This window comes from Gopherus evgoodei, chromosome 1 (assembly GCF_007399415.2).
Source record: "Gopherus evgoodei ecotype Sinaloan lineage chromosome 1, rGopEvg1_v1.p, whole genome shotgun sequence".
Classification (NCBI taxonomy): domain Eukaryota; kingdom Metazoa; phylum Chordata; order Testudines; family Testudinidae; genus Gopherus; species Gopherus evgoodei.
In genome coordinates this window covers 8,952,309-8,979,841 of record NC_044322.1, presented here as the reverse complement: position 1 = coordinate 8,979,841, position 27,533 = coordinate 8,952,309, and the positions used below count along the sequence as shown (strand labels likewise).

The following is a 27,533-nucleotide window of genomic DNA, read 5'->3' as shown; positions in this document are numbered from 1 at the left end:
TGCAGTGAAAAAACAGAGCTGGTTGAAATACTGGATTTCTGTTCCATGGCAAATGTCGACAAAAAAAATTTTTTTTGTTCGAGATTGGAACAAAAAGTTAACATTTCAAAATGCACTCAAAAGTGAAATTTCAGAATAAAAAATGTATTTCAGGTCAGCTGTAACATTTCATTTCAATAGAATTGAATATTGATTTTGACTCTTTTTGTCCATTATATTTTTATTTTATTTTATATTCATTTTTACTTTATTTTTCTATTTTTTTTATAATTTTAAATGAGGGTTTAATTATTTTAAAATTATAATATGAACATAAAATAATCATTTGTGTTTGCTAATCCAACTGGTAATTAGTTTGGTAACTGATATTGTAATTTGCATAACATAAAATGGTATAATAAAATAATATAAAAATAAAATAAAAAAATATAAAATAAAACAGATTTCTAAATGAGAAGTCAATTTCAAAATGAAAACTTGAAATGCTCTGATAGGGTTGAAATGGACTGTCTCAACCACATTGAAATGTTTCATTTTTTTTCTTTTTTTTTCAAAAAGAAATGTTATTGAAATCGACATGTTCCCATGGAACATTTAGGGGTTTTTTAATTGGATTTGTGATTGGAAAATGTCCCATTAGCAATGTTTGATCATCTGCGTGTCAATGTGAGCTTTTTTTGATGTTTTAATGGCAAAGCATGTCAGTGACATGCTAACAAGGGGGGAGCTAGCTGAATTAGAAAGGCTGGGCGGATGCTAGGCTGTAACTGAGAGAAGACCTGGGTTCAAGACCCTGCTTTACCACAGACTACCTGCGTGATCTTATGCAATTCACTTAGTTTTACTCTGCCTTAGTTTCCCTCTTTGTACAATGGGGATAATAGCTGTGCCCGACCTCAGAGGGGTGCTATAAGGATAAATATATTAAAAGAGCAGGAGCCACCTTGGTACTAGCGAGGGAAGGGCATAGATACATTTATTAACAATAGGCAGTTTATAGGCTGAGGTCAGTGACTTAGCTGCAAACAGGCTTCAGTGTCGATACATTCTGCTCATTATTCATGCATATAGGGGGCTAATTGAGGGGGCCAGGAGGGAATTTCCTCTCTGGGCTATTTATTCCACAGTTGTGCATTCATCTGAGGCAGCTTGTACTGGCTGCTGTTGGAGCTAGGATCCTGGCCTGGATGAACCACTGATCTGAGCCAGCGTAGGCCGGAAGGAATGGTTTGCATGACCACATCTCTCTCTGTGGGCTGTTCAAGAGCCATCCCCCAAGACTACTGCTTCAAATATTTGCTCTTTGTAATTTACTCTGTGGCTGGTCACCTATGTCACACGACATTGTTTAGTCTCCCAGATTGGATGGCTCTCAAAGAGGCTTCAAGCTGGCCACATAACTCCTACCAGTAAACATGAGTTTATATGAGTATTCAGTGAGGATCGGGCGGCTCCAGGCACCAGCTTATCAAGCAGGTGCTTGGGGCGGCGACTCCAGAGCGGGGCGGCACTTTCACGTATTCGGCGGCAATTCGGCGGAGGGTCCCTCACTCCCGCTCGGAGCGAAGGACCTCCCGCTGAATTGCCGCAGATCACGATCACGGCTTTTTTTTTGGCTGCTTGGGGCGGCCAACCCCCTGGAGCCGGCCCTGGATTGGGCTTTCTGCACCCTCCTCCCTGCACAGGAGAGGAATGGTGACTGTGAGCCGCCCTTATTCTCTGGGCTCCTCCTGGAGTGATGCAGCAATGTACTGTCCCTAAATCAGAGCAGATTTCAAAGTTACCATATGGCCTAGAGAGACTGGGGCCTATGCCAGTGAAACAGAAAGAGCTGAGAGAGAGATGACTTTGCACCCCTTGACTCTGTGTAATCTCATACTCCCTTCTTTCTTCTCCTACCAATAAATGAAAAACGAAACGAATGGCCAAGGCTGTTAGAAGTTTAAAAAGTTCATGGTTAACTTTACAGGCAACTGTATAAATTGCAAAGAATGCCGCCCTCTTATCCAGTTCAGAATGAAGGGTCCTGGCTTACGTAAAGAATTCCTGGGTGCATTCATTTTCAATCAAAGTAGTTTGTGCATCGGTCAGAGCCTGAAAAATCCAGCAGTTCCTCAGGGCCACAGTTCTGTTAAGTAACACTAGTCATGGTTTCTGCATAACCAATGGAATGAGCAGGATGCAGGCCGGAAAGTCCTGAATGGCAGCTTTACAGTGTTACACTGTGCTATCCGAAGACATGTGGGCTAGATTTTGCTCACAGTTACCCCAGTGACAATCCAGAGTGGTGGCCTTTCAGAGTTTGCCAGTTGCCTTAGATAAGTAGGTGTTGGCAGTTAGATAACCTCAGTACTTGCAGTACTCTAGATATTTCCTCTAGTACGTAGCGGGAAATAGAAACGGATGCCATATATATTGAAGTAAACTTTTCTATCTGTCCCGAGCACTTCAGTGGGGTTACTCTGTACTACCTAATACCAGAACCTGAAGTCAAGAATTTAACAGGTGGATTTGCTCCTCATACGGTAGCTGATTACAAAAGAGCCCTGTGGTTTGCATCAGTTCTGCTCTGGTTCTGACAGGGTTTCCATTTTCTCCCCCTGCCTTCTGGGCTTAACGGCTTGTTCTTGTCTAATTGTGTCGGGATGAAACCAGGTAACAATCAATTTGAAGGTGAGGTTTGTTTGTTTGTTTGTTTACAAGAAATTGCTGTAATGGGGCAAGGTTCAGGTTGGTAGGCCTAAAGTTAAATCTCACCGGGCTTGAGTGAGCCCTGGGACATTCTGGCTTCTGCGTTTTGACAGGGCCTTTCCCCATAAGATCTCAAAGCATTAATTTTGCAAGGCAGGTAAGTGTTATCACCCCTGCATTTACAGAGGGGCTGCAGAACAAGAGATGAAGTGACATGGCTTCCCAGCAAGCTAGTGCCAGAGCTTGATATAGAACCCAGGGGTCCTGACATCTAGTCTTTCACTGTGACCCCCATACAATAGCGCTTCCTAATAGATGGCCCGCAGCATTTGTGGGCCGGGTGTGTGGGGATGAGAGTAGACGGGTGCGGAAGGGAAGGGGCTGTGTGAAGGGACAGGAGAGGAACGCTGAGTGGGGGATGGCCAGCGGTAGTTAGCAAGTGCCTTTTGAACCCTCTGGTTCATTAGCAAAGAGTGAAGCCGACTGCAGGTTAAGCTGGACAAGTGGAACTTTATTAAATCCTGTGCCCTGCACTCATCTGTCCACCTGGCCAAGGTGCTCCCAGAGCCGCTCCCTGTTCCCCTGGTCCTAACAGCCCTTCTGGGGAACATGGGCCCTCTGACTCCAGTTCCCCTGGCCCTGATCACGATACGCTCATCAGGGACTCACCCAGCTCCTCAGTGGCCCATTGCTGCTACCTCCCTCATTCAAAACCTTCCAGCCCCATGCCCTACAGATGGCAGCAACTGCACATAAGGGGGTTGAGTTGCCATGCAAGAGTTTTCTGTGCACCCTGCTGAATTTCAGGTTTATTTTTCTCTGCTTCCTTCCCTCCCTCTCTAAGAAGTTCTCCTAAAGTCACCAGGATACGCACACTGCCTGCTGGCCTGTTCGCGGGGGCCTGGGAGCTCCTAGAGCCCTCGCTTACAGAATTGTCCCTGTTTTTTTTGTTTTTTTAGTCACACCTTGGTACCTCTGCTAGCATGTTACCAGCAGGGGGAGCTCTTACAGTGGTGGATCTGTAACAAGCCCATGTTCATAAGCCTGAAGCTTGCAATGGCAAAACTGCACAGCCAGTTAATTACCTGCAGGCAAGTAGCTGCATATGATGAGTTAATTTCACTCAGTCTCCAAGAAAATGGATGCATGCACCAGCCCTCCCCTCCTTTCTCCTGCAGCAACAAACGTGCTCCGAGATCATAGCTCAGCTTTAGGGGACATTCAGTATAGCTTCCTAAAATAACAGAGGGCAGAGCAAATTGGCAGCTTTGTTTCACCTTCTGACCCACAGAAACAGAAGGTTTCCATGTCAGGTTTGCTGCTGTGACGGGAGGATTAGAAGCCATCTTTATACCTCCAGGAGCGACTAATTCTTTCTTGTTAAATGAACTGATTGTACACAAACACTGCAGTGGGGTGGAGACGCCAGCCTGTGCTGCTTTTCTGGGGCTCGATTGAGGAGCAAAGGCCAGATGCGTTTGTCTCAGTAAATTAGACTGGTAATGCTCGGCTGGCTAGCTATTTGGCTATCCATCACCTAGCCAACCGCACAATGATAATACTCAGCACTTACACTGTATGATGCTCGCCCTCCAGAGATTGCAGAGCTCTTCGCAAAGCAAAGGAAGGCTCAGTCTCCCTCCTACCGTATTGATGGAGGGACAGAGAGACCTGCGAAGCCTACGCAGCAAGTCAATGGCAGGAGTGGAAATAGCACCGAGCTCTCCTGAAGTCAAGGCCCAGACCCTCTCTCTGGACCTGCCTTGGCCCCACATATTGCAAGTAAAGAAGCCAGTTGTACCATGGTGTAATGTTACTGCTCTACAATACCGTGAAGCACCCAAACACTTTCCTTCCAAGCCCTGCCTGGCGGAATGGTTCCAGCTGCCTTTGCTCCCAGAGTCCAGTGGTTCTCTTTAGATATTTGTGTGCTGTCCAGGTTGGCTTCTCTCTTTGACACACAACACCTTGTGTTTCTAAAGAGACTCCCCTGGCCCCAGGCCAACATTTTCCGCAGGGACTAGTGATCGATTTCAAATGCCTTAAACAGGAGCCTGACTTCCAAATGCTCCAGGCTCTGCTAAACCTTTACGCAGAGGAATCACTCATCACTCCCCATAATCATGGCCTCAGTCTGTGCAAAAACCTGCCTGTATCACTTGGAGTCTGCGTTCCCCTCCCTTTGCTTTCTCGCCTGCCTGCTGTCACACTGTGAACTATTTGGTGCAGGCGACTCTCGCTTAATATTTTCATGCCCATTGCCCTGCAAAATGGGGCCCCAGTCAGGAGCTCCTATAGTGTGAATAAGAAAAGCCTCTCGTTCCAGTTCTGACTCTTCCTGTGACCTGGGCAAGCCTCCTAGCCTTTAGGCCTTGGTTATCTCCGTCAGACCCTAATTGTTGTTTCTGCTATTGACAGCAGAGTGCTAAGTGTTTGTGTGGCTGAGGAGCATGGCCCTGAAGCATGGCTGTACGGAGCAGGAAGGTTTTGGGAGAGTCCACTGTTTCCCGGCTCTTTCTCTGCTCAGCAGAGTGAGCTGTATTGCGTGCGCTTTGTTGCTTTGCAGCACCACCCAGTGACCGTCTAGAGAACAGCAGCTTTGCTTTGGAGGAAACTCTCGGGGTCCCGATTCTAATCTCTCATTCACTGGTGTGAATCAGGGACTGATCTCCCCAGTCCGGTCCAGTTACACCTGTGTGAATGAAACTGAGGTGTGTGGCCTTCTGGCCTTGCAGTTACTGCTGCAATGGAGCAATGTCTGGAGAGGTGAGCTGGGGCTTAAGGTGGAAAATGGTGGCTCGGATGAAGAGACTGTGGAAACCCCATTGGGTCCATGTGGTAACCACCAGCCCAGAGTCTATGCTTGTGTGCAGGAGAGGGATGGGTTCCTTTAGCATATGCCCTGGTTTGGTGCAGGTACAGGGGCTGCCTGGACTTTGACATTTGAGGTCTTCATGAAGCAATACAAGGACATGTGGGAGCTGGCTGACTTCAGGCGCCTGTGGGTCGATCTGCTGGAAGGCACCATTGGGGGGGATCAGGAAGGCTTGCAGCAGAGGGGAAGTGAGATCTCCTTGTGGGAGGTTTGGATTCTTCCTCGGGGTGTGTCCTACTCTGCCCTGCTGCTGTTGGAATTCCTCCCTGGCATCTCTCTGGTACACTTGACATACCGGGCAGCCAGTTGTTCCACGCCACTGGTTTCTGACCCGATCCTTCTGTTTGGGGTGGGACAGAGTGTGATCCATTTCGGCCAATCTCCAGCCCCTTCTCCCAGCAGGAAATCTGAATCCAGGAGCGGCCTCTGGAAGGTGAGAGTTGAGTGGGGGCTGATGCCCTGAAGTGGCTGAGTCCCTCGGCCACATGTGAGCAGGGAGTTCCAGACAGGGATCTCAGGGGGACGATCCAGGCCTCATTGCTAGCACAGATAGAAAACCATCCCCCAAATGGTTGTGGAAACACAAGCTTGCACCCAGTTTTCCATGGTGTAAATGCAGTGTTGCCAACTCTCCTGGGATGTGTGGTGCTTTCATTAAAGCCCCAGGGATTCTGTCATTAGGTGAGACTCTCAACTTGGCTCTAATTTTAAAAACAAAGTACGTTTCTAGTCTAGTGCTTATAGAAAAAGCTTGAGAATGTGACCTGAGTACTCCCTACTGGACCAGGTACCAGAAAGCAAAGAAAAACAACTCAACATTTGTCATTTTTTAAAATCTCAGTGACAGCGCAAGGTGCAGGACAACTGGGAGCGAGGCCCAACGGTGTCAATAGGGCGATTCAAAACATTAGTGATCAGTTCCCCTCACTATCTTATCCAGTTGCGGCACCCCCTAAACAATCCATTCCCCTCCTGGGTGTTTACAGGCTTCCCATATTTTGAGGCAGCAATATCACCCATTAGCCAAACGACTCATATGTATTTCTTTCAATAGTTCCTCTGAGGGCTTTTCCTTCCAGCCCCTTAATCATATTGGTGGTTCTCTATACAAGCACTCTGCATTTTGTTTGCATCTTCCTGGCATTGGTGCTGAAATGCTGCTCTGCGGTAAAACTTAGCTGCCAGGCTCCTTCTTCTGCTCATACACAGCAGCATCTCTTGCCTGCTAGCAGATTTAGACCTCTCTGCAGCTGCTCAGCCTTCCATCTTTTGTCAGTCATACCCTAGGATGGAATAAAATATAAGCAGACGTACTGACTGGAGCATCGCAGAGAGGTATTATTAAGCCATATCAGCTGTTTCTGCATGTATTTAAGAGAAGCAAATTGGGCTTTATAATCCATTATAAAAGGCAGTATGTTGGAGGGAGAATGTGCAACTACAACTTCCTCCCCAACCCCCAAGAGGAAATAGAAAGCACCTCAAAACTACTTCTGTCTGATGGTTGTTGACTGCGTGTCAATAGGTGAAGCAGAAATCAAATGCATCAAGCTTAACCCATTTTAGCACAGTGTGTGTCCTACTGTCTACTCATTGCTGGCTCACTAGAGGAAACAGCCTATTACTGCTACCAGCTAATGGAGTTGATCCCTTAGCTCAAGTGATAGAGGCCTGTGTGGAAGGTCTTGAGTTCAAATTCAGATGATGACCTGTACAGCAAGTCATGATGCTTAGGAATTATATGGCATCTTCCAGATTAGTTAATTTAATCACTACAAGACCCTGGTGTGGGAAACATTTACCTCTATGAGAGATGGGTAAATTGTGGCACCATGCCTTACAGAAAAATCCTGTAGAACTTATAGGGTTTTTTTAAAGCCATGTAATAGGATTTAATTTAACTGTGTCTCTCTGCTGTAGGATTTTATAGGATAGTGTCAGAGAGTGAACTGGCCCTTTAAGAGGGGTTCAAGGTCAAGCACTGGTCCTGTTCCTGAGTCAGCTCAGAGCCAAGACATTCTGGGATTTGTAGTTCAGAGGGACTACAGGAGTTGTAGGCTAGGCAGTGATGCATCCTTGAAAAAGGGGCAGGGGTATATCAGAGCTGTCTTTTAAATTGGGGCAAGACATCAGTCAAAGAAGAGACAAGATTTATTTTGGGATCTCCTACCTGAAGGGAGTGGGACCTACTGCTGGATTTCTCTATGCCAGGGTCCTGGGAAGAGGCCTAAGTGGACAGTCAAAGGGCTCTGGAAGACGGGTGGTGTCTTGCTCTGGAAAACCAGAGAGACCTGGAGAGAATGGGAGCTGCTTGTGGTTCTCAACCATAAGGCCATGGACCAAGTCCAATGTCAAAGCACTCCTAAAATGAGAGTGGTGCACCACTGCACTGACCAACAAAGGGCCTGAAGTCTTCTTACTTATTTTGGAAGAGGAATTGTTGGGCTTGGTTGGAACGCTAACCTTCCCAGCCTTGAAGGGGAAACTGAGGTAGCAGCCATGTTATAGTGAAGAGAAGGTAAGTTGCTGCTACAGCACTGTCTTAAAAACACTTTGTAGACAAGTTAGCATGTCCTATTGTCTGTAAGGCTTGAGAGTAATTTCTGTGGAACTCCACTGGTAATTCCTGTTAAACTCTGGGCCGTCTGTACACTAACCATACTTACAGGATGGTGGCCTCCTTCCTAGACGCAGTAACTCTGAAAAAAGATTTGGGGAAGGAAAGGTGGGGAGAGGAAGGGGTTATGGGAGATGATGAGGGGAACATGAGCTCCCAGTGCGATGCTGTGGCCAAAAGGGCTAATGTGATCCTTGGCGGTATACATAGAGAATCTCGTGTAGGAATAGGGAGGTTATGTTACTTCTGTGTCTGGCGCTGATGAGACCCGCTACTGAGATGCCATGTTCCATTCTGTGTCCGCAGTTCATGAAGGATATTGCAAAATTGGAGAGGGCTCAGAGAAGAACCGTGAAAACGATGACAGGATTGGAAAACGTGCCTTGGACTTAAGGAGCTCACTGTATTACAGGATTCTTCCATGAGCAGAGAAAGGTATAACATGGTCCAGTGGCTGGACAGGCGTGGATTAGAAATAAGCTGCAATGTTTTTAGCAGTGAATGTAACTGACCATTGGAACAGGCTGCCAAGGGCTGGTGTGGAGTTTCTAGCAGTGGCAATTTTAAAATCAAGATTGGATGTGATTCTGAAAGATCTGTTCTGGATGTTTTCCCCAGGGAAGTTCTCATACGTGTGTTGGACAGGCGGGTAAACCAGATGATCACTGTGGTCCCTTCTGGATTTATAATTTATGAGTCTACAAATACTACAGGATTTAAGTTTTTCTGTTTGGTGAACTCAAGAGGATATTTTCCTCTTCCTCCCCAGGGATCACCAGCCAATCCTTTCCCCTACAATCAGAGCAGGGACCCCTCAGGGCCATCTAAAGGTAGAAGTGGGAAAGGAAGATTTGGAGACTGCACAGGCTGGCCAACTTCTGAGTGCTCCCTCATGGCCTGGAGTAGCTCTGCAAGCTCTGCTTCAGTTTCCTCTCTCCATAGCCCCTTTAAAACATGCCACACACACACTTAGCTTCAGTAACACCCTTCGCTGTGGGTGGATTTATTAACCTGACAAACCATTCCGAATAAAAGTTCTCAAGTCCATGCTCCCTGTCTTCCTGCTGTGGGGTCTCCCAGACCTTCCCTGCCTGAGGACTCTTCCCTGAAAACATAGGCTTGCCTGCTGGCTCCCAGCAGCCAATGACACTCCTTGTTCCTCCCTGAGAATACCCCTCTCTGCAGCTCCCTGCTACTCTTCATAGGAAAAACAGTTCCACCATACCCAGGAGATTCTACTCATTACACACCACACCCCAGCCTGGGTGTGGTAGGAAGGGCTAACTGAAGGGGCTGGCCAGCTCCAGGCCTCTGGCCTGTAAAGAGGCATGCCACCCTGTTCCAGGGACTCGCTCTTAGATGGTGGGAGAGAACTTTCATCTCTTGGGGGCCAGACCAAATGCCTGCTGAAATCAGTGGAAAGACGCTTGTTGATTTCAGTGGGCCCTTGGTGAGGGTGGGTGGCTTGCCAGGAGGGAGAAAGGGGACTCACAAATCTAGTAGCTGTGTGAATGTGCTGACCCAGCCTCACCTTTGGTATAACTCCGACTTCAGTGACGTCTCCCTTCCGTCCCTGTTTGTGGGAGGCATCGGACCTTGAGCCCAGAAGTGACGCAAATATTTCACGGCCCTTTACTGGGAATTCTTGCGTTCTAAATCAAATTCTGATACTGACTCCTTATGTAACCATAAAGTGACTCAACTCCTCTGTGCCTCAGTTTCCCCACTTGATGGTGATATAATTGCCTATTGCACGGGGGTCTTGTGAGAGTCAGTCAGCTAATGTCTGTACTGCATTTTAACAACAGCATTTATGTAGCCGTGCTCAAGTTCCATTGCTGACAATATTAATCCTTCCCAGTCCAGAGCTCTGCAGCATTGACTGTTCCCTGTCCCCAGCATAAATATCTCCCTTGTAGCCTCTGCTCCTTCCTTATCACAGAGGGATCCCTAACGTCTACTGTGCCACTGGCACTTGGATTCAAAGGCATCGTTAATGCTGATCACCGCACCCAGGGGAAATGTAAAGTACAATGGGCATTAGGAGAGCAATTTCAGAAAGGCTTCAAATGTTATGTCTTGAAGCTGAGCATGGCTGCTGTAATGCAGCAGGATGCAGGGGCGAGCCAGTAGCCCTTTGCAGTGGGGGCTCTTAAAAACTCTCTGTTCTAGTGTTTAGAGCAGGTGTGGCTGTGCTGGAATGGGGCTCAATGAGACTTGCTGCTATCCAAAGCTGAGATTGTCTTTTTATTCTTGTTTATACTGGCCTAACTGTCATAAACACATAGCTAAGGGTTAATGTCTCTTTCACCTGGAAAGGAGTAACCTGAAACACCTGACCAGAGGACCAATCAGGAAACAAGACTTTTTCAAATCTGGGTGGAAGGAAGTTTTGGGTGTGAGTTCTTTGTTCTTTGTTTTGTGTCTGGCCCTCTCGGCTCTGAGAGTGATCTTTCTGTCTCCTGGCTTTCTAATCTTCTGTTTCCAAGTTGTAAGTACAAGGATAGTAAGACAATAGGTTTATATTGGTGTATTTGTATTTACATGTGTGTAGTTGCTGGAATGTGTTAAATTGTATTCTTTTTGGATAAGGCTGTTTATTCATTTTTTTCCTTTAAGCAATTGACCCTGTATATTGCCATCTTATTACAGAGACTATTTTTAATGTCTTTTTCTTTCTTTTTTTTTTATATAAAGCTTCTTTTTAAGACCTGTTGGAGTTTTTCTTTAGCGGGGACTCCAGGGAATTGAGTCTGCAGCTCACCAGGGAATTGGTGGGAGGAAGAAGTCAAGGGGAAAATCTCTTTGTGTTAGATTTACTAAGCCTGACTTGGCATATCCTCTGGGTGAGGGGGAGAGATTAGATCTCTCGTTACTTGTGTTTCCAGGACTGGAAGCAGGGAATCTCCTAGGGTCGTCCAGGGAGGGGAGCCTGGGAGGAAGTAACAAGGAAACAAGGGGAGGGGGTTATTTCCCTTTGTTGTAGGACTCAAGGCATCTGAGTCTGGGGGTCCCCCAGGGAAGGTTCTGGGGAGACCACAGTGAGCTGGGCACTGTATAATTCCTGGCTGGTGGCAGCTTTACCAGGTCCAAGCTGGTAACTAAGCTTGAAAGTTTTCATGCTGACACCCATATTTTGGACGCTAAGGTCCAGATCTGGGAAAAATGTTATGACACTAGCACAATGGGGGCCCTGATCCCTCACTAGGGCCCCTAGATACTACCGAAGTGCAAATAATAAGTCCACCTCTACCTCAATATAATGCCACCTGATATAACATGAATTCAGATATAACGCAATAAAGCAGTGCTCTAGGGGGCGGGGCTGCACACTCCCGCGGATCAAAGCAAGTTCAGTATAACGCGATTTCACCTACAACGCGGTAAGCTTTTTTGGCTCCCGAGGACAGCGTTATATCGAGGTAGAGGTGTAATTGTTTTACCACTTTAGCAATGTTGATAGGACTTAATGAGGAGTGGAGGTTGGTCTGTTAAAGAATTGTTGGGAAAAATGATACACTCTCACAGGAAAGTGCCCAGGAGTTAGAGCAGGGGACTGTAAACTGAGGCTTGAAGAACTTATTTTTGGATCTACTGCTGGCTTGCTGTGTGACTACAGGTTAGTCCTGCTGTACCCCATTATCCCCATTTCACAGATAAATCTGCAGTTCTTGCCTATTATTGCATTGTCTGCTGAAGGCTTCATGCAGCCTTGTAGAATTGTCACTTTCAAGCGGCCCAGGCACAAAATCAACCCATCCCCCTCCCTCATTGCTGTCATGATGATGGTAATGAAAAAACAAATGAGATTTTACTTGCCTACAAAATATTACTCAACCCTGACACATGGGCAAATAACACTCTGCAAAGCTGGCTGGCTTAATTAACTAACGTACATGAATGAGCACTGGCTCCTAGCCAAGCAATAGTGGGGCATCTAAGGGGAAGCAAATATTAAAATAAGGGTTGGTGGAGTAGGGGGAGGGGCAAACTGGGGTACTTCATCCCCTGGAAAATGCTGGAATACTAGATGGTGTCCTGCATTCTGGAATACTTTAAAAACACCAAAAAAACCCAGACGTGCCTATAAAGCCATAAAGTGCCTCTCTGGTGCCCACATGCAAGTGTGGACAACGGGCAGCTTGGTAGGGTAGCCAGCTGTATCCTGTTGCTGTAGGAAGAGCAAGGTCCCCAAACACCTGCATGTATTTGCCATCAGCTGCCTGCAGACTCATCCTAAGGCTGCTCTGAGTAAAATGAGCAGTACTGGCTGGGACCTGTTGTCTCCATGGGCTGCACCTCCTTAAGGATGCGCTGACTTGGCAAAGTATGTACTGTGCTCTAAACCCGTGCTAAAGTGCTTTGCTGAGTTGAGGCCTAAAAAATGAAGGTGGCCACAGGCTGCATCTTGTAACTCCAGGATTGCACGGATTATTTAACGGCAGATGACCCAAATGAAGCAGGTGTAACTTAAGCATCCACCTTTTCCCCCCACTGGCTCCAAATCAACCCCCCCCCCCCCCCGTGAGTTCTGGCCAAACTGAGACCCTGAGTTGTCTTCTGCCCTCCCCTAATCTCTGCACTGATTTAATCTTATTACTTGCAGTGCTGCACTTCCCTTTCACTTCTCGCACAGGAAGAAGCAGCCGTGGTGTGCGTGTCCTTGGCACTGCAGAAGTGCACTAAATACATGCTCTTTCAGAGAAATATTCCTTGTAGACTCAAAGCAGGGCTGCTCACCATTGCTGTCACAGGGAGGCAGTATCTGAATGCCAGTGACCAAGGTCCATGTATGACAGGCTCATATACTGCAGAACACACTTCCACCATTGTTGCCCTAGGCTGGGTAGCCCCAGTTCCTTTAATAACTCAGGGTATATTTCATTCAAAGACACTGGAGATCAAATTTCTCTTCCCCCATGAAGCCTTAGAAGGATGGTAGCCCCACTACTCCTATTCTGTGCCTTCCCTGTATCCCTGCCCTGAAAGTTTCTCTACTGGTTCCTTTGTCCCACTCATCTTCTCTGCTGACCATTTCTCCCTGTGCCCGCCTCCCAACTCTGTGCTGCCTTTCATGCCTCCCTATTCACTACAACCACAAAATGCTAGGTGGCTAACCAGCTGAACATCAGCTCCCGGTGTGATGCTGTGGCTAACAGGCCAATGCAATCCTTGGATGTATAAACAGGGGAATCGCAAGTTAGAGAGGTCATAAGGGCCCTGGGAGTCCGGTGTCCAGTGCTGGTGTCCACAGTTCAGGAAGGATGTTGATAATTGGAGAAGGTTCAGAGAAGAGCCACAAGAACAATTAAAGGATTGCAAACTGTGTCTTTATAGTGATTCGTGTATCAAAGAGAAGGTTAAGGGGTGACTTGATCAGCCTGTAAGTACCTAAAGGAGGAACAAAAACTTGGCAGCGGAGGGCTCTTCAGTGTGCCACACAAAGGTGTGACAAGATCCAGTGGCTGGAAGCTGATGCTAGACAACTCCGACTAGAAATAAGGGGCAGTTTTTTAACAGTGAAGGTTGTTAACCACTGGAACAACTTGCCAAATGTTGTGGCGGATTCTCCGTCACTGGCAACTCAATATTGAATGTCTTTCTAAATGGAAGATTCTAATTCAGGGAAGTCTTTTGGCCAGGAGATCCGACTCGATGATCACACTAGTCCCTTTTGGCCTTGGAATCTATGGAAAACTCCCTCCCAGTTAACGTTTGCCCCATGGCCCTCCCTTTCTGAGCTCCTGACAGAACCATCTGTGTGAAGTGTTCTGCCTGTAGGACTCTCGCTGTGTCAATCTTCTCTGTTGTACTTAGCGGTAGTATCTGTCTGCCTCCCAGGCTAACAGACTGGAGTGGTGCAGCCTGTAGTAGTGGACTTCTGGAGGCTCTGGCTTTGGTTCTTGGGAGTGCTGATTGGGAGTTTTGTCAGCTTCTCACCCCCCTCTTAGCAGCTCTCAAGAGAGGCAGGGCTTGTGGCCTGACCGAAAGGTGCTCAGACTGCAGCCTACTTTGGTCTCGCTCCACGGCGGGATCCCTGACTCTCCATAATACGTCGCTTTGTACTGCCCCAGCTTATGCCTGGAGACTGCAAGCACTCTGACGCCAGCCCTCTAAAGAGTTCTGGACATACATAGTGTGCCACATGCACTCAGGGTGCTATATGGCCAACAGTAAAACAAAACGCCAGGTAGGATTTAAAATGTACACCCAGCCCTGAAGATGCAGGCTAAAGTCTCGACTTAAAGCCAGTTAATTTCCAGCCGGCTACTTATCTATACATTGCTCTAAATACAGGACCTGTGAGCTAGGAACTCCTGAGTTCAAGTCCTATCTCAGCTCCTGACTTGCTGTGTAACTTCACTTAACGTCACTGGGTCTTCAGCTCCCTTAAAAGTGCTCAAATACCACAGAGGGTGCAGGACAAGAATCTAAACACACCTGGATGGAAAATGGGGAGACTATTTCGCTATCTTCCAAGGTGTAGTGAAACTGAAGAGGAAGGCGTCTAAAGCCAGATTTATTTAGATCGGTGGGTCTGAAAATGCTGGGCTAAACAACTGTTACAAGGTCAAGCAATAGGTCTTCTACCCTCTGCTCTAATCTCTAGCCCAACCTTCCCTCCAGGCTGTGAAAGACAAAGCAGTAAAATCTAGTGCTGACTTATTAGGTCCAGTGCTAGGATCCCTTGGCCCCTCTTCAGGGCCGTAAGTGCCTGATCCAATGCCCATAGAACAAAACGGGAGTTCCTTTCCCACAGACTCCAGTGGGAACTGGATTAGACTCTACCTTTGGTTGCACTTACGGTGACGGGGAAATAGTTCCTCATGTGTTTCCAGATGACGCTGTTCCTGATGCAGTGAATCCGTCGCCCACCTTTGCTTGGCGTGTCCCAGTCCAGAAGCCACCATGTTGCATACAGGACACTGACCAGCCAAAAGCGAGTGAAGAAGAGGCCGATGAAGAGAACTATGCAGCACTGTGCTGAGATAAAAACAAGGCAGTCAATGGGCAACCCAGGCTTGGCTGGGGTCAAGCAGTGAAAGAACTTACTCAGAAATATCATAGCTTCCAAGGCAGTTGCACCTCTGACCCCTCGTTGTTGCCTTATTGAGGTCACCTCAGTCAGATCTCAGGCCTCTAGCCGTCACCTCTTGCAGGGCACGGTCTTGGGATTCAGAGTCCTGGGTTGCAGAGGACTGGGAGGGAGGGGTGGTGAGGGGAATGGAAGGGGAGTTCGAGAGGAGGGGGAGGGAGGGGAGTGGAAGGGGGGTTTGAGAGGAAGGTGGTGAGGGGAGTGGGTAGGGGGTTCAAGAGGAGGGGGCAAGGAGAGTGAAAGCGGGAGGTTGAAAGGAGGGGGAGGGAGATGTGAGAAGGGGAGTGGAAGGGGGGTTTAAGAGGGGGAGGGAGGGAGAGGTGGGGAGGGGAGTGGAAGGGGGTTCCAGAGGAGGGGGAGAGAGGACTGAGGAGGGGAGGAGAGTAGAAGGGAGGTCCATAGGAGGGGAGGTAGTATGGGTAGTGGAAGGGGGATTCCAGAGCAGGAATGGGGAGGGGAGTGGGAAGGAGGTTTGAGAGAAGGAGGAGAGAGGAGAAGGGGAGGGGAGTGGGACAGAGGTTTGAGAAAAGGGGGAGAGATGAGTGGAAGGGGGGTTCGAGAAGAAGGGGAGAGAGGAGTGGGGTAGGGGAGTGGAAGGGAGTCCAGAGGAGGAGTGGGGAGGGGAGTGGATGGGGGGGTTCGAGAGGACAAGAAGGGAAGACAGTTGTAATGAAACACTAAACTGTATTAAACTTTTCACCCATTAGGTGGTGCTGAGTGTAAAATACCTTATTTAAGCTTCCCTCAGCCAACAAAAAGAACAGGAGCACTTATGGCACCTTAGAGACTAACAAATTTATTTGAACATAAGCTTTCATGGGCTACAGCCCACTTCATCGGATGCATAGACTGGAACTGGGGGAGGCAGGGTGAAGGCTGGGAGGTTGGTTTGGAGCAGTGGGGCAGAGTCCTGGGCAAAAGAGTAGGGGGATGGGGTGGGGTGGCCTGGGAAGTGTAAAAGGCTAAGCCAATCCCTTATCGTCTTTGCTGTGATATTTCCGTGAATGGTACTCATACTGAAGTATCAGAGGGGTAGCCGTGCTAGTCTGGAGCTGTAAAAAGCAACAAAGAATCCTGTGGCACCTTATAGACTAATAGACGTTTTGGAGCGTGAGCTTTCGTGGGTGAATACCCACTTCCTCAGATGCACGTAGTGGAAATTTCCAGAAGCAGGTATATATATGCAGGCAAGAATCACATTAGAGATAACAAGGTTAGTTCAATCAGGGAAGATGAGGCCCTCTACTAGCAGTTGCGGTGTGCACACATAGTGCAATAGTGTCCAAACTGTGGGATGCGCCCCCAAGGGGGGATGTGACAGAATGTTTGTGGGGACAGGGAGGGAGCAACCCCTGCCCTGCTCTGCCCCCAGTCCCGCTCTGCCCCCAGCCCAGCTCTGCCCTCATTCCCTCTCTGCTCTTTGGCCAGCAAGCTCCATCTCTAGCCCCAGCTCCTCCCCCATCCCCAATTCTGCCCTCTGCTCTGCTGTCAGCCCAAACTCCTTTGCTGAGCCAACTGTGTAGTGATGGGGTGGGGACAGAGATTCCATGAATGGTAAGGGGGGAGGAAGGCATGACGGGGAAAGTTTGGGCACCGCTGCCATAGTGAGATGCAGAGAGCTGTAGGATATGGAGCTGCTGGACTCAATCACATGAAGCTGTTGGCTGCTTACTGCCTGTACGAAAGCCTCCAATGAAAACCTAATACTGAAAGTTACACCATTGTAACTAAGGATCTGGCCCTTTACAGTGCAAGTGTAAGCAGTGTCAGGATAAGCTCTACACTGACATCTGGTGGAAAGAAGTTCAGAGAGTGTATTTGCATAGGTACGCCCACCCTATCCCAGACTCCCAAGCTGTGGGATTGCTTGGTGACAAATTGCTCACCCTCAGTTGGGTGGTACTGGCTAGACATGGGACATGGGTTCCAAAACCCAGAGAATTGAGAGAGGTTGGGGACAGGTATTTGTGTCTGGTGGTGCAGTCGCCTTGTGGAGCTAGAAGCACCAGTTGCACCCCCTCCTCTCTCCACTGTGGAATGTCAGAGATGATTTTTTTTTATTCCCTCAAGAATTTAAATACAGGTTACTGAGCTGAAATCACTTTGGGCTAATGGTGCACTAGCACTGGGGCTCCCCTACTATGAGCTGGAATCACTAAGAGCTGAAAATCACTGAGCTGAGAGCACTGAGTACGGTGCTAACTAGTAGGGGAGCCCAAAGCTATACTGTGGAACAGAGCTGCTGGCAGAGTGGAGCAGTTTGTGGGGACGGCTGGAGCGGATCACGGGGCAGCAGAGTGGCTGACAGAGCGGAGTAGCTGTGGGACAGGTGGAGCGGCCCGCGGAGCTGAGCAGTTTGCAGAGAGAACCGGAGCAGCTCATGGAGCAGAGCAGCTGGTGGAGTGGAGCAGTTTCTGAGGACGGCTGGAGGAGCAGCGTACAGCAGCTGGTAAAGCGGAGCAGTTCGTGGAGAAGGCGGAAGCAGAACCCACGGAGAGGCAGGGCAGTTGGCCACGGACCACGTAAGGTGCCCCTTTCTATCCAGGCTGGGGGGAGGGACCTCTACAGATAAACTCTCGAACTCTGGGGTGGCATTGACCAGAGACTTTTGGGTTGTTGGACTTTGGGGTGATTGGACTTAAAACCCTATGGGGAAAAAGGACAGTGCCAAAAGTACTTGGAGGTGGGTTTTTGTTTATGGTTTGTGTTATAACCCTGTTTGTGGTGTTTCTCCAATGGGATGCCGCATTGATTCCTTCCTTTATTAAAAAGATTTTGCTACACTCAGACTCCGTGCTTGCGAGAGGGGAAGTATTGCCTCCTAGAGGCGCCCAGGAAGGTGTGGTATGTGAGTGTCCCAGGTCACTGGGTGGGGGCTCGAGCCGGTTATGCATTGTGTTATTGAAACGGAACCCCTGGATACTGAACCCGGCCCTTGTTGCTGCCAACTCAGAGGGGCAGAAGGGTTACACAAGCATTGTCTAGCAATTAAAAAGTTCAGAGACTTGGGGGAGACCCTCACCCCTGATCTGGCTCCTCTATGCCTGGTAAAAAGGCTGGAGTGGCAAAAGGGGGCCATACAAGCTCCATACCATGCCAGAGGAGGATGCCCTGGTGCAGAGACTGTGGATGTGCTCATAAGGCTTCCCTGTGTACCAGTGCAGGGCCTCGGATGGGACTGTACTTGGGCCAGCTAGCCTATCCCGCTGCTCATGCTGCCATGGTGACACTGCTGTTTTTAGTGTGCTGATGCAGGGCTGTTCTCCTCAAGCTGAACAAGACACCTTCCTGCTCCAGTGTAGGCACAGCCCAAGAGGCACAGCACACAATCTCACCCCTGGGGTCTAGTCTTGAGTCTGCTGCTGACTCACTCTGCGACCTTGGGCAAGTCCTATAACCCCTCAGGCTAATGGAGGTATTGATGCTTATCTGCATGATCAAGGAGAGGGACAAGGTGGTTGCACCTTAAGATAGAAGGTGCTATAGAAATGTTTGCTATAGCATGGATATATATATAAACACAGGGCTAGATCTTGCTGAGCATTTTCTTTTTGCACCTACAGTTGGGCCTAGATTACTTTATAGGCAGTGTGGCAGTGGGGGCTCTCAATACACTTTAAGTTTCAAGTTAATGGTTGTCTAATTTGGATTATATGAAGCACAGATAGAGGTCCAATGATCAAGGAATACCCTGTCTCCACAGCTAGAACAAGAGCTATTAACGCACTATCCAGGAATCGCAGCCTCAACTGGCTATTGACTAGAAGGGTTTGCCTGAGGCGTCCCCTTGAGGCTGGTTATTAAGGCCCCATGGAAGTTCGGAGCCTAAATACATTTGAGGATCTGGACCTAACAAACTAGAATTTACATGATGAATGGTGTCATTGGCTGAGAAGTGTGGTGGCCCCATGAGAGTCAGTGGGGAGAAGATGCCGCCCTGCAGAACCAATGAACCCCATGGATGCCATCGTGGATTCCCTCAGAATTCAGCTGGTTTCTTTGGAACCTCTTGAAACCTCAACAATGGCTTTTTATGGCTTTAAACAACCTCTTTGAGGAGTGAAAGCAACAAAGATGAGAGACTCTTATGTCGATGTCAAAGGAGGGCTCATGTCCCAGAAAAACTAGCCACCCAGATGCCGACGGTTCCTGAAATTTTAGTATCTGTCCATTTAGTCTTTAACTTGAAAGAATGGTGGCTTGTGAATGGAGGCTCTTCAGATTCTGAAAGTGACATTGGTGTCCGCTGGGGCTGACTCTCTGGCACTACTATATGAACTAAAGGAAGATCTCTCAGCCACTTAGGGCCTAAGACAACATTTAGTAGCTCTAATCCCATCCAGTAGGGGGTGATGCACCAACAGACCAGATGGCACGTCACACGCTAATTATCATAAGCATTTCTAAGGTACCAGATTGAAGAGCCCACTATGAAATATTTGTTCTCTTGGTAGGTACTTATAGGGTGTACTCAAGTCACCTCCTAACCTTCTCTTTGTTAAGCAAAACAGATAGGCTCAAGGAGATCCATCACTCTAAGGCACATTTTCTAACTCTTTAAGCATCTTGTGATTCTTCCTTACACCCTCTCCAGTTTATCGACATCCTTCTTGAATTGTGGACACCAGAACTGACCCAGTGTTCCAGCAGCAGTCGCACCAGTGCCAAATACAAATACAATGCCCCTCTACACCTACTCAAGATTCCCCTGTTTCTGGATCCCAGGATCACATTAGCTCTTTTGGTTACAGCATCACAGTGGGAGCTCATGTTCAGCCGATTATCCACCAGGGCCCCCAAATCTTCTTCAGAGCCACTGCTTCCAGGATGGAGTCTCCCATTGTGTAAGTATGGCCTGCAGTCTTTGTATACACTTACATTTAGCAGCACTAAAATGAATATTGTTTTCTTCTGCCAGTTTACCAAGTGACACAGATCACTCTGCATCAGTGCTCTTTCCTCTTCATCATTTACCACTTCCCCCAAGTTTTGCGTCAAAGGGCAAGTGTCAGGACAGATTGGGGGATCCGCATGATGCAGATGCCCCTGTGTCCAGACGCAGAACTGCCACTGCCATGGCCCTGGGAGTGGAGCAGAGGCAGGCTGAAAGGGGCAGAGGGGTAGATGAGAATGGAGCTGGGTTCTGCTGATTATGGAGCCCTGCAAAACTCCAGGCAGATGAGGCACATACTAGGGCAACCCTTGAGACTGTAAGCGTCTGATGGGAGAGGTGCGAACTGTTATTTCACACGCTTCACTCCAAGCTTTCTCCGCTTCTGGAGCAAGCAGGACATCAGTGTTCATCACACACACTCTCACTCTCTCTCATGTGCATCCCTCTCTCTCTTTCTCTTTCTCTTTTTCCAGGATCTAGCCTCAGCCTCGTGGAGGTGCAGATCATGTCTGCCTGTTGAAAAAAAAACTGCAGCAGACTCTGCCCCCAGCGCTCGCCCAGCCCCTGGGATCTGGCTGTGCCATTCATGTGCTAAGCTATCCAGCACCCCTCTTGAGAAAGAATGGTTCCTCTTACTTCCCAGCTGCCCCATTCTCCTCGCATTGGTTCATTTGCATAACCATAGCAACAGTTACCAGAGGAGGTAAAGCTGAATGGCTGATTTCTGGCTCTCCAGCTAAAGTCCTGTGCAAATGCCTGGCATAGATTGACTGTACCTTGGAGAGCCCTTATCTCAGGGCCGAACCTTGAACCTTTCTAGGGCAGAGATTAGCAGCCAAGGACCAAGCTCTGCTCATTTAGAGCCTGATCTTGTGAATTTGGGTGGTACTAAACCTTCTTGGCTGGGGGCACACAGCACCTTGTGGGATAATGTCCTTATATAGAACTCGTCAAGAAATTTCTGGCTGAATATTTTTCCATTGGAAAATGCTGGCTTGACAAAACTGACATGTTCCTGCGGAAAGTTCTGATGTAAACAAAGTTCTGTTTGAGGGGAATGGGAGGGTGTGAAACTGTCGGCATTTCAGTCATGTTGAAAGGTTCCCTTCTGACACTTTTTTGGAACACGTCGGTTTTTGTATGGATGCGTGTGTGTGTGTGTATATATAATAAGAGTTACGAAGTGAAAATCTAAAGAAAACATTTTTGTGTGACCCCAAACCAACTTTTTTTCCCCAACTATTTGATTCCCTGCCCTCTTGCCCCCTGGAAATTTGAATTTGGAACAGTAACAAACTTCAGCATTTCTCACAGAATTGAAACTCTTGAGTTTTGACCAGCTCTGTCCTTGCAATCGTGTGATCCAGAGTTAACTCCTTGGAGTCAAAAGGGCTCATTCTGTTCACTTGGGTGTAAACCACCATAACTCTATTGGTTTCAGCAGGGTCACTCTTGATTTACACCAGCGTAAAGTAAAAGCAAAACGTGTTCCTGTCACTGATTAGAGAACTCCACTTGCACTTAAAGTGCAACTTGGCTGCCAGTGTGCTGTTAAAACCCACAGAGATACCACTCCTTCCAGGGGGAGCTCCAAGTGCTTTACAAGCATTGAGCTATTTAGCTCAGTTGAAGGAAGCTTGCAGATGGGGAGAGGAACTTCTCTGAACAGAACCTAGACCCACTGGGTCCAGTGGAGCTGTATTCTGTGCAGAACCCAGAGTGGGGGAAGGGAACTGTACACCACCCTTGCATTCCTGGATTCCCCAGGCTGCCCATGTCAGCTCTGCACCACCGAAGCATTCCTCAGAGCTGAAGGGGAAAGGGAAGTTAGGGCAGGTTTAGGGGCCCTTGGTGCAGCTGGCACAATATAAAGGGGCCAGTGCTAAGGGTCACAAAATATTGAGTCCAAACCTAACCACACCAGAGGGTTAGCAACAAAACCAAACCTCAGCCTTTGCTTTCCTTGCAGGTCTGGATTCCCTGCAAGACTAGGGTGACCAGACAGCAAGTATGGAAAATCGGGATGGGGTGGGGGGTAATAAGTGCCTATAGAAGAAAATGCCCCAAAAATCAGGACTGTCCCTATCAAATAGGGACATCTGGTCACCCTATGCAAGACCCCAGTTCCCTGTCCAAAGAACCTCTGCTGTGCCTCTGTCCAGGGCACAGTTACGTTGCATCTGCCACAATAAGTTAGCCACTTCTTGTTGTCACTGAGATACAGAGAGGCTAAATGGCTTGGCCACTGGGAGAGTGGTCCAGTTTATTCCTGTTCTTGTGGCTGAACCTAGGGGCTAGATCTTGAACTGGTATAAAGCAGCAGAACTACCTTACACCGGCTTAGAATCTGGCTCCAGATCTCCCGCCTCCCACAGCCCTGTTCTGTCCGTTGGACAATAGTGCCTTAATAAAACGGCAAGTCTCTCCCACTCATTTCCATTATTATTTAATTTAATCTGTTAGCTGCACGATAATAGGTTTTCTGGGCTTCTGAACTTTCTAATGAGTTCCTTGCCCAAGCTGGGTTTCACCAGAAACTGCCTTTTTCTGTTGTTGTTTATCTAAACAAAGAACTCTGTTGCTCAGTGTGGGCAGACCAGCTTCTACATCCTTTGGCCATATTGCATTTTTGTAGATGCTCCTAAGACTAACTCGAGTCCAGGCATTGTGGTCATTGGGGTTGCATTTTTATGAGTAACAGCGAGCATGTGCGTAATTAGACAAGCAAAAAGGCAAACCTAAGGAGGTGAAAGGTTAACGCATTCAGAGGCCAGCTAGCCTCTGAGTAAGAAGTGGAGTGTGACTGGGCAAAGTGGCTCGGAGATACAGACTACACCAAGTCTCTGTTCTTAGCTTGCAGGGATTTTTTTAAATAAATCCCTAAATAAGGGAAAGCCACAGAAAGGTAGCTCTAAGTAAATGCCGGGATTATGCTGTTTGGGTAGTGATAACAGAAACAAGGCAGAGTGCAACTGCAAATGCAATTTACAGGCTGCAAGATCAACTTTTCCTAGGTCACCCGTATCTGGGCACAGTATCCAAATTAAGAGCAGCATCATTCGTGTCCAAAGAAAGGATTTCACTTTCCACTCCTCTTCATTATTATTAAATGTGTTCTGAGATATGCTATCTTGCCTTCCTAACCTACAGAATGGTTAGAGTCTGGTAAGGAATAGATGTAGGCGGCAGGGAGACATCCACAGCTTCTCTCTGCATAAATGTATTGCAGCTCACACTGTAAGGAGGCAGCATTGGGCAGTGGCCAGCCAATAGGAGTTGGTGGATTTGGGTTCTATTCCCAGCTCTACCATTGTATGAGTGTGAAATGGTGATTTCTGGCCTCAGTTTCCCCATCTGCAATGTAGGTTGCAGGCTTTTTCTTCCTTTGTAAGGTGCTTGGATAGCACTTTTCTCTAGAGAGACATTAAAATAAATCTTACCTAGTCCCAGGAAACTGAAGACCCAGTGAACTACTGAAGCAGTCTGAAGCCTTCTCTCTAAAGGAATAGAGAGAGAAGCAAATTCAACCTTCATCTTGGACCAAGTGTGTGATTCAAACGGCACAGGACTTTCCTCAAGTGGGACAAAGTCTTTTGCCTGCATTTCACCGTCTTACAGTACAGCAAGTTGTGCAACATACAGTGAGTACAGAGGTTGGTAATCTTGTGACCAGCAAGGCCAGCCCATTTCAGGAAGTGTGAGTAGAAGAACATTCTCTGGGAGTAGACAGGGACTCTAAAGCCCTCAACAAAGAAATAAACAAAAACCGGCCAGTCAGTCAGGGTTTCGCAAGCTTACCTCCCTCTCGCCATCCTTGAAATAGGCTGTCTTTAGGACCCTGATCTGACTTTTTGCAGATGTCTGTCCCTATTTACCAGGGGAGTTTCTTTCTTCCAGCTGCTTGAAGTACTCAGCTGTGCATCTGCTTCTAGGAAGGGACTTGGTCTCTGAAGCTTTCACACACAAACAGTTCAGACACGGCTATGGAGAGAGACTTTTCTTTCTCCCCATACAACGCTTCATGCACAACTGTAAATGAGGATTGTTTTAGGTTTTCTTTTCTGTATTATAGAAGGGACAAGCACAGGCAGGTCCATTGTTTGCACTGTCAAGGGCTCTTGTATTTGCAGACTGTACATAACTGAAGGACCCATGCAAAACTCTCCTCCCACAGTGCAGCTTTGGAAGATGAAAATCCAGCTAGCTCTTCTTTCAGAGCAAGGCAAATGCAGGGAGACAATAATACAAAATGAGGAACACACAACAGCGGAGGGTGTTGGTGTCTGCTGGGCAGAGGCAAGGAGCACTGTTGCTTTGGGGATGATGAATCTGTTTTTAAAAGGTTCATCACCCCCAAAGGTTGGACTTAACTATCCTAAGGAATTTTGTATCATCTGCAACCTTTGCCAAGTCACTATTTACCCACTTTTCCAGCAGCAAAGAGTCCTGTGGCACCTTATAGACTAACAGACGTTTAGGAGCATGAGCTTTCATGGTGAATACCCACTTCGTCGGATGCTTTTCCAGATCATTTATGAATATGTTGAATAGGACTAGTTCCAGTACAGATCCTTGGGGAACATCACTATTTACCTCTCCATTCTGAAAACTGACCATTTATTCCTACCCTTTGTTTCCTGTCTTTTAACCAGACAGTGATCCATGAGAGGACCTTCCTTATTATCTCATGATTTCGTACTTTGCTTAAGAGCAGGGCCGGCTCCAGGGGTTTTGCCGCCCCAAGCAGCCAAAATTAAAAAAAAAAAAAAAAGCTGCGTTTGCGATCTGCGGCAATTCAGCGGGAGGTCCTTCGCTCCAAGCAGGAGCGAGGGACCATCTGCCGAATTGCCGCCAAATACCTGGACGTGCCACACCTCTCCAGAGTGGCTGCCCCAAGCACCTACTTGCTAAGCTGGTGCCTGCAGCCGGCCCTGCTTAAGAGCCTTTGGTTACGAACCTTGTCAAAAGCTTTCTGAAATACCAAGTACACTAGATCCACTGGATCACCTTTGTCCACATGCTTGTTGACCCCCTCAAAAAGTTCTAACAGATTGGTGAGGCATGATTTCCCATTACAAAAGCCATGTTGACTCTTTGTCACAGAGTTGGGGGAGATAAGGCTCTCCCCCCTGGCTTCCTGAGATTCACCGTGACTCTCAGCCAGCCAGTAGAACAGAAAGTTTATTTAGACGACAGGAACACAGTCCAAAACAGGTCTCGCTGGTACAGACAACAGGACCCCCTCTATCAGGTTCATCTTGGGGGGGGCCAGGGGAAGCCAGGAGGTCTGTCTGGCCTCCCCTCCATTTTCCCAGCCAGCTCCAAACTGAAACTCCCCCAGCCTTCCCCTGGCTCCTCCTACAACCTTTGTCCAGTTTCCTGAGCAAAGGTGTCACCTGGCCCCCATCCCTCTCCCGACTCAGGTTACAGGCTCAGGTATGGTCCCTCAAGTAAAGTCACCCCCTCCTATCCCAGCCCTCATGCAGACAGTCCCAGTAAAACTAGACGTTCCCAGGTCAGTCCACCCCGCTCCCTACTGCATCACACTCTTCCCCAACAAATTGTGTTAATCTATGTGTAGAGCACCAGCCGTGCTCCTGGTATGCACATCCCATCGGAAGATGACTTTCTGCACTCTCCATTAGCTTCAGTTTTCAGAATAGCCCCAAGACAGAGCTCCCTTGAAGTGTCTGCTTTTGTGGTAACAAAAGCCTGGGGTTTTCAGTTGTTTGATTTAATGATTACACTTGTGAGAGAGAGAGAGAAAAGAGGATTCTGCTATCAGGTCTAAGAGCAAGGTGTGGTTAGGGGTGGGCAGCAAGAGGCTCTCTGATTGCACAGCTAGCTCGGATCATGATCTCCATAATATTTGCTTGCATTATAAATGGGGCATGTGGAGTATGATTGAGATAAGTGAGGCAGCTAACTCAACACCTACCAGAAGGGATTAGTTTTTTCTAACAACCTTGACGCGTACAGCAAACTTCTACCTTTACAGTAAGGAGGAAAAATCGATTTGACCACTGGAAACTAGACAAGTCTTGTTCTGATTTATGTACTGTTGCTTTCAAAGGTGGCAACAAGGACCTCACCCTGGGAGTTGAAGATCTGAGTTCAGTTCCCTGCTCTGCCACTCACCAGCTGGGTGACTGTGGGCAAGTTTAGTTTCACTGTGCCTCAGTTTCCTCTTTATCAGGCGTTAAACGTACACTTTCTATGGGAGATGCTTTGGAAATCTCTGAATAAGACAGATATTGAAAAATTAGCGAGCTCAGAGGAGAGCTACCTTACATTACTGAAGTAGCTCAATGTGCGCAGCTTATTAAAGAGAATATCTGCTGCTGGAGGGCTCTTTCACCCAGCAAAGCAAAGTATCACAAGATACTGTTGCTGGGAGTTGAATGTGAACATTTTTAAAGGAGGGTCTCTAACCAGCTTGCTAATAGGGCGTGATAAATTCTCTATTGTGTGGAGTTTTTAAATCAAGACTGGATGGCTTTCTACTAGTACAACCGCAATTTTTTGAGCTAGATACAGGGTATAGATTTCCTGTATTAGACAAGACTAGATGTTGAGAATGGTCCTTTCTGGTCTTAAAGTATCTGAATCTAAAGTGCTTTTATCAGAGCTAAACCGGTGTTAGGCTTGTGATGCTTGAGAACATCCTGATGACTAACTTATGTCTGCTACAAACTTGTCCTTCCACCTGTTTCTTCACCATGTCTTGTCTAAATCTTTGCTTGTGAACACTCTGGGATAGGGGCTGTCTCTGTGGCTTGTTTGTTGTCTGTTACAATGGGGTCCTGATTCCCCTGTGGAGACCTTAGATGTTATTGCAATAGAAATAATTATCATTGTCTTCTTTGCATAGGTGGGGAATGGAGGCATGGAGAGGCTAAGTGACTTCGCCAGAATGTCACAGGAGGTCTGTGGCAGGCAGGGCTGAGTCCTGATGTGCTCTAATCACTAGATTATTCTTTCTCTGTAGCTTTGTTGTCTAAACCATGTGGTATTTCTGCTCCCTGACCAGATGATTGAGCCTCCTTAGCCAGAAGAATAATGGATAACAAACTCCAGGTACAAATTTTCAGATCTGTACTGAAGTTCACAGACCTTTTGGTGGATCACCAGCAGCAGTCTGAATATTATCCCCCCAAAGCACTGAGAAACATTAATAGATCCCTTCCCTCCCGCAAAATTACTCAAGAAAATGAACTACTCCCCTGTGCTGTGTAACACTCACTGTGCTCATGTGGTGTAAAGCCTAGAAGATCAAGGCTTTGCATCATAAAAGGACAATAAAGTAATAAACATTGGCAGAGAGACAATTGCTAACGCTGGCAACTTTCTGATAACCAGA

At 47.6% G+C, this 27,533-nt stretch overlaps 1 protein-coding gene across 1 annotated transcript in view; it reads right to left on the bottom strand.

The window, feature by feature from the left end:
* Positions 1 to 23,707, bottom strand: part of MOGAT2 (monoacylglycerol O-acyltransferase 2) — a 52,175-nt gene extending 28,468 nt beyond the window's left edge. Inside the window, exons 1-2 of the mRNA XM_030550828.1 lie at positions 23,614 to 23,707; positions 14,989 to 15,167 (exon numbers count right to left, since the gene is read on the bottom strand). Of these exons, the coding sequence (XP_030406688.1) occupies positions 14,989 to 15,167; positions 23,614 to 23,707 (273 nt within the window). The remainder of the gene's footprint in view (positions 1 to 14,988; positions 15,168 to 23,613) is intronic.
* Between the last annotated feature and the right edge of the window lie 3,826 nt (positions 23,708 to 27,533).